Source organism: Echinops telfairi, unplaced genomic scaffold, assembly GCF_000313985.2.
Source record: "Echinops telfairi isolate 266 unplaced genomic scaffold, ASM31398v2 ScPeMD7_18;HRSCAF=68, whole genome shotgun sequence".
In the NCBI taxonomy this organism is placed as follows: domain Eukaryota; kingdom Metazoa; phylum Chordata; class Mammalia; order Afrosoricida; family Tenrecidae; genus Echinops; species Echinops telfairi.
In genome coordinates this window covers 41,975,754-41,983,221 of record NW_022103915.1, presented here as the reverse complement: position 1 = coordinate 41,983,221, position 7,468 = coordinate 41,975,754, and the positions used below count along the sequence as shown (strand labels likewise).

At 44.6% G+C, this 7,468-nt stretch overlaps 1 protein-coding gene across 1 annotated transcript in view; it reads left to right on the top strand.

Moving 5' to 3' along the window:
* Positions 1–7,468, top strand: part of LOC123521399 (nesprin-2-like) — an 86,353-nt gene that overhangs the window by 34,949 nt on the left and 43,936 nt on the right. Inside the window, exons 13-14 of the mRNA XM_045287625.1 lie at positions 4,994–5,259; positions 6,691–6,859. Of these exons, the coding sequence (XP_045143560.1) occupies positions 4,994–5,259; positions 6,691–6,859 (435 nt within the window). The remainder of the gene's footprint in view (positions 1–4,993; positions 5,260–6,690; positions 6,860–7,468) is intronic.

The window sequence follows — 7,468 nt, the reverse complement described above, 5'->3', positions numbered from 1 at the left end:
TTGGCACAATAAACCTTAACTATCTCAGCTAGGTCCACAAAAATAATTTCTCCCTAGTCTCACTTTGGGAGAAAGATGAGGCTGCCTGCTCCTGTAAAGATTCACAGTCTCAGAAACCCTATCAAGGGTCCCCATGCATTCTAAGCATTTATTCTTTCCACTTGGTTACAGTGCCTCTCTATTGTTGTTTATCCCTTTACAAATTTGTCTTCTTGAGTCAGACCCCGTTTATTTAGAATGTTGTCATTATTCAAACAAGCATTTGAAGCTACTTCGCAAAGAGTATAGTAGGACCAACAAGACTGTAAAAGGGAATGTCCCCGTGCAATAATAACAACAATAGCCAACAGCCATCCAGCACTTACAGGGTGCAGGCACAGTTCTCAGCACTTTACACAGAATACCACACTGGTCCCCACGAGAATGCTATGAGGTAGCTATTTGAATGGGGCTCAGTTACAGAGGAGGAAAATGAGGCACAGTGGGATTGAGTCATGTATCTGCGTTCACAATCCCGTGGGAGAGAAGGATTCGCATGGACAATCTGATCCTTGCCCACTGTGCTGTCCGCTTAAGTGAAACTATTGATTCAAAGATCTTAGGTTGATAAGAGAGTTTAAAATAGCTTTTATCCGTTAAACAAAGAGTATGTCCTATAGTGATCTCTATGTGTGCGATTCTGGTAAACGGGGTGCTTCTCACGTGTGACAGCACACACTTCCGTTTTCACGTGGATATCTGAATACGCAGTTGCCTGGAGTCAGTCGTCGGGACTTGTGGCGACACCCTTGGGTGTTAGGGCAGAACCGTGTTCCATTCGGTTTGCGGTCTGTGGCTTTTCAGAAACAGATGGCTGATCGTTCCTCGGAGCTGCTTCCAAATGGACTCAAACCACCGACTTCCAGTTAGCAACTGAGCACGATCATTGCTGGCCCCTTGCAGGGTCTCATATAATAGTTATGTCATGTTCCTGTATCTTTATAGAAGGAATGGTTTTCATAAGTAGATGCTCTAAACCAATAAAGCACCACTGCTGTTGAGTCAGTTCTGACTCAGCACCCCAATCAGACTGACCCGGACTGCCTCAGAAGGCTTCCAAGGCTGCACATCGTTATAGGAGCAGAACACCACCTCTTTCTCCAGCAGAGCAGCTGGTGAGTTTGAACCTCTGACCTATTGGTTGGTGGCTGAGGGTGTGAGCTAGCCAGTGAGCCCTCAGAGTGTTTTAATAGATGTTTAGTACACTAAAATTTGCGTTTTACAGTTTTACTTTACAAGCCGAAAAACGAAAGTTAAGAATTTTTTTTAAATCCCCCCTTTTACCTCCTTATTTGTTTTTGTTTGTTTGTTTAAACGGAAACTGCTTGAGAAAGTTGTTCCTTTTTGATTTGCTCCGGATCATTATGTAGGATGGTCATAATGTGCTGGGATAAAGTCATACACTCAACCTTGCTTGAAAGTAGAAGGCGTACCACAAGCTTGTACTGATCAGTCCCCGTATTTGAGACTCCCAGTTTTTGTTTCCATCCCTGTCCTTGCCTGCCGCATCCGTGATCCGTTCTCCCTTTCTAGACCCTACTTCATCGTGAGCTGCGAACCTGGAAATTATCTGACCAATTTATTGGAAGTCTGTGTTCAAGGGTCATTACCGAGTGGCTGCTGAGCCTCTCCTGGGTGGGACTGTGAGCACATCCCCTTCGTGGCAGCCCCTGACTCAGGGGGTGGGGGCGTGGGCGGGGGTGGGGGGGGGGGGGCTGTCTTAGCCAGGATTCCCCCTCGGGCTCTGACCAGGGGCTCACCTGCCAGCAGTTTATTTATTTATTTAGTCAACAGTTTTATTGGCATGTCATCCACATAACAAACAATTGAATTGTTCAACCACATCAAGAGGAGTTGTACAATCTTTACCACAATCAATTTTAGAACATTTTCTTTTGCCCTGCCCTCCTTGTTATTTATGTAACTTTTTTTGAACTTTGGCAAAAATATACATGAGAAAACATTCACCAGTTCATCAACTTGTAGGTGTATGACTCAGTATACTCTTTGTATTGTACAACCATGGTTGTTGTCTCTCCATATTGTTCCACCACCATTAAAATTAACTGTGCCCCTAAGCAAGAACTCTGCCTTCTTTACCCATGGTCACCATAGGTCACGTCTGGTTCCTTTACCCATGGTCACCATAGGACACGTCTGGTTCCTTTTTTTTGGGGGGGGAAGGTAGTTTTCTTGATATAATACTCATAACATATACTTCCATAGTTAGACCGCTTCTGAAGAGAGTTGTCTGCACATCATCACAATTAACCAGCAGTTTATTTTGAAAATGATCATAGGGAACAGGAGTTCAAGACCAGGAGGATGAAATAGGAAAGGCAGGTGCCCTTAATTATAGACTCTGACTGGATCGTGGTTCCTGCAGCTTTTCATTTTTCGTTCTCACTGGCATGGGCATGGGAGCCCCATGACAGAAGCTCTCTCCCAGGAAAACCCAAACCCAAACCCACTGTCATGGAGTCAATCCGGCTCGTGGTAGCCTTTGCAGTGTCTCTGAAGCTGGTCTATACCGGAGCAGACAGCCTCATCATTCTCCTGGGGAGGGGCTGGGGAGCAGCCCAGCCCTTACCCAACAGCACCATTAGGGCTACTTATGTCCTCGGAGTTGCAGACCCAGTTCCTCAAGCGTTTCAGTATATATTGGAAGCCCTAGCCTATAAGTATCCTGTCAGTAAAGCAATTCTCTTCTTTGCTTATTGGCTCTCTGATCCCAAAATACAAACTCACTACCATCAAGTCGATGCCAACTCATAGCAGCCCTATAGGACATGGCAACCCTATAGGACATAGCAGCCTTATAGGACATAGCAGCCTTATAGGACATAGTAGCCCTACAGGACATAGTAGCCCTATAGGACATAGCAATCCTACAGGCAACCCCTGTGAATTTCCGAGACCAACACTTTCAGGGAGTAGAAAGCTTCCTCTTTCTCCCCAGGAGCAGCTGGTGATTTCAATCTGCTGACCTGGCTGCCCCATGTGGAACCAGTACACCACCAGGGCTCCATCCTATCAAGTTCACGATAGGAAACCCATCACGACCCCATGGAAGTCATTGTTTCAAGTTCAGTGGAAATGTTATCTCTTTTTTCCAGTGGAAGTCTGCCCCAAATCCAGGACTTCTAATTCAACTAATTTTAGGATTGAGATCGTGGAAAACATAAGTCCTATCATGAAAGGCCAATCTATCTCTATCCTTTGCTTCTGGTACATTCTACCAGTTGGAGACTCGGTTAGATTATATGGCTCAAGTGGCAGAAGAGCGTATACTGCAGCCAAACCTGCTCTTTCTCCAGGCCTCTCTCAAGTGACCACACTCTGCGTGCGAGCAGCTTCTCCAAGTATAGCTCACGCTGCCTGCACGGCTCATGTAAGCCCACTCAGTCCCGCGCCTCTTGCTGAGTGATGGGGGACAAGATGGAGTGACTTGATTTTACCTTGCCCCAGATCATACCCTGGAAACGTCATTGATGTTGGAGCCCCAGGCTGTGCATAGACTTGATTTCCCACCTTCCAGCACATCTTGCAGGCCATCCAGCTGAATATTCCCTCATTCAACTGGCATTCCCGAATTCAACTACACCATCCATCTAGTTGACCAGCGAGTGTGATGTATTCCGTAATCTTACATCATGAGTGCCGGTCCCTCTGCAACGCTGAGTGGAGATTTAACCAGAAGGGGTCACTACGAGCCAAAATCTACTTGATGAGAGTGAATTTGAGTGGGGCAGAAAGTGGTAAACATGAGCTCCTGCTCGGGGATGTGGGGTGGGGGGTGGGGTGGGGAAGGCCAGAGGATTTGAAGAGGATAAGAGGGATCGAATGAAGGACATTTGAGATCCTCCCCCTTCCCCCCGCACCTCCTTTGTTTTCTTTCTGGGTTCAGAGCTGAAGGAACTCAATTTTCCAGATATGTGGTATATGCGGTTATACATTTCAGTATTACGCACATGTTGGTTGCTGCCCTTGAGGCGGCTGCTGAGAACCCTATGCAAAATGGGCTTGGATGGATGTGCTTTGTAGGGTTTCGTATGGACTGGTTTTCAGAAGCAGATCTCTAGGCATTTCTTCCTAGTCTGTCTTGGTCTGCAGCTCTGCTGAAACGTGTTCAACATCAGAGCAACCTGCAAACCCTCCTGATAGACCAGTGGTAGCTGTGCTTCAGGTGCCTTGTGGGAAGGTGGGAATTCTGGGAATTCTGCCACCGAACCACCATGACTTCCCTCACTTCCCGACCATTGCCATCAAGTCAGTCCTGACTCAGAATGGCGCTATAGGGCCGATTAGAACTGCCACCCCAGGGTTTCCAAGGCTGTGGGTTTGCTCAGAAGCAGACTGCCGCTTTTCCTTCCGCAGACCTCTTGGTTAGTTGCTGAGCATTAACCGCTGCTCCACTGGGCGGCGATGCCCTAACAAGTAATCGTACGCATTTGACTTGGGTCCGTAATTTGGGCTAAGTTTTCTTTCATAGTTTTTGAAGTAATTAGAAATGATCAGACTTACTATTTTGAGCATATAGGAATGAAAAGAAATCTGTAGACACAGTTGCCCATCCAGTAGTTACCCAGCCTCGAATGCTTAGTGGAGGCAGTTTGATGGAGCTCACTCTATATTCCTGCGACTACCTTAAGGACAGGATCGCTTTATATGACTGAAGTCTGAAAAATTCAATTTTATTACTTTAAGAAGCTCTTTGATACCAGCACACCATTTAAATCATGGGATCTGTAATTGGGAAACATAGGATTCTGATTATAAAGGAATTATCTTCCCACCTATAGGAAAGCACATGTGACATTGCACTAGGGTGTGGTCCTGGGAACTCTTCCAAGAGCCAATATAAATAGGTAGAGCCAAGGTGCTCTTTCAAGACCTGAAATGGTAAGAGTGTATTTGATATCTTTTGGTTCTCTTTTTTTGCTTATCAAATTAGATCGAAAGAGAAGCAATTATCTTAGATGATCTTCATGAAGACCTACCTGAAATTTCCAAAACGAACGAGGCAGCCAGCACAGAGGAACTCTGTGCGCTGCGAGACTCTTTCTGCCGATACGAAGAGGATGTGGAGAAGCAGCAGCTGGTACTGGCGCTGCTCTTTCAGAGCGTGAGAAGTATCCAGAATGTTCCCGAAGACGTGAGGGCTGTAGAAACTGTCCCAGCATTCCAAGAGATTGCATCTATGCAAGAGCAGTGCATCAAGTAAGAATCGGTGTGGAGACCTGCGGAGGAAATGTGTCTGCTTGACCCAGGCTCAACATTTAGAAACCATTGAATTTAGAAACTATCTAAACAGTATTATTTGACTACTGTCAAGTGATACAACCAACCTGAGTTGAGTCAGTACTAGTTGGTGTCCACAGGGATGGAAGAGATTAATAACCAAAATTAAAACAAGCTCAGGTTCTCTATCCTGGATAAAGAGTGACTGTCCTTTACAGTTTTTTCTTTTGAAAAAAATTCCTATTCGCTGTTTTACTAATTAAAGCCCACTGTCAGATCATGTCATTTATTATGAGAGCAGACACCCTCATCTTTCTCCTACAGATCAGCTTAGTGGGTTTGAACCACTGATGTCGTGGTGAGCAGCCCAGTTCCTAGCCCACAGTGCTACCGGGGCTACCTGCTTTTCTCACTAAGAAGATATATTATCAAGATTAGTATAGAAATCATTCACTCATCTAGCCACTCAGTGATTGCTGCCAGTGCTTTTCTGTATCGCTTCTCATCTTCTTTTAATGTTAAAATTATTCAACAATGTTTTTATTTTAAGCAAATTAAGATCAGACTACTTATACGGTTTTGTATTGTGCTGAGTCACTTATATGGTATATACTTTTATACATTAAATATTATTTAATGAGATGGCGATATCATATTCTACCTTATAAAGATGTCATAATACATTTAGCCAAACCCCTAATTATAGAATGTTAAAATTCCATAGAATCTTTTTACTTTCAGTAAAAAAAATGCAATGAAAAATTAAAATGATGCAGTGGATATTCTTATACCAGGATCTTTTATCTGGAGCTGGGGTTATTTCATTGAGAAAGATGGTTGCCAGAATCATTCAGTCAAAAGACATACTAATGTAAAGGCTAGAGATATTTATCAATTAGCCTCCAAGAAAAAATTTAGTCCTTTAAACTCACAACATTTAAATGAAAGTAAAGAAGCTTCAACTTTCCAATCTAGTGATGGGGCATGGAGCTGAATCTGGAGAAAGGTTTTCTTTTATGGCGAGCGGTGTTGTTAAACCCCCTTAAAACCCACCCACGGCTGAGTTCACATCTCTAAGTTTTTTTCAGTTGAGTTCAAGGATTGCATGGGTCAAGGGGTATGCATGGGCCGGGCAGGGCGGTGAGGGGGATGGAGGACAAAACTGGCAGGCAGGATATAAAGTGAAAAAGGATATCTGAGGGTGAAAGTGTGGCAAAAATTGTGATTGAGTGATAGAATTTTATGTATGTGTATTTTTATATGTATCGTTAAAAGTAGCATTTTTCTATTTGGGGAAAAAAATCCCTTTTGAGCTAGGCAGGCATTTTGTTCCTTGTTGAACTAGAAATCTATTTCACAGAAGAACAGGCTAGAAAACAATTTCATAATTTTTCATTGCTGTCTTTTAAGACTTCTTACACAAGCTCAAAAAAATAAGGACTTGGTGCAGGCCGAAATCCAAGAAAGAGATTCCTTCAAGAAAGAAATAATGGTATTAAAGGAGGCACTTCAACAGAGCCTGGCTTATCTCCAAAGGATGGAATCCCAGGGTCGCCCAGAAAAGACAGAACCGTTGGAGGTACATGAGGGATGGGCTAGCGATCACTGCGAGTTCATGTTCAGGCTCTCTGTGTTGTGTCCACATCCTCGGGATGGAGGTAGCTGGGATCCAGCGGGAGGGCAGTGGTCCAGAGAAGGAGGGAGCACGGGCAATGAATGGCTCCCTGCCATGATGTGGGCAGAGCCACGGAAGATGAGTGAGCTTGGGCTCCAGACAGCTGAGCGGAAACCAGGCTGGGAAGGTTGATCCCTCGACACCACCCAGGCCAGGTGATCATGTCAGCCTGCTGCATGGGCTTAAGATGATGGGCTTTAGACTCACTTGGTCCTTAGGTGCCACCAAGTCGGTTCCACGACCAGGAAAACCACCTGGTCCCGCGCCATCCTCACAGTTGTCCTTCTGTTTGAGCCCATTGTTGTAGCCGCTGTGCCACCCGTCTTGTCAAGGGCCTCCCACGTTTTCATTGTCCTTGCCCTGTACCAAGCATGCTTATTTATTTATTTTTCTTTCTTTCTTTTTTTTAAATCATTTTATTAGGGGCTCATACAACCCTTATCAAAATCCATACATACATCAATTGTGTAAAGCACATTTGTACATTCATTGCCCTCGTCATTCTCAAAACAT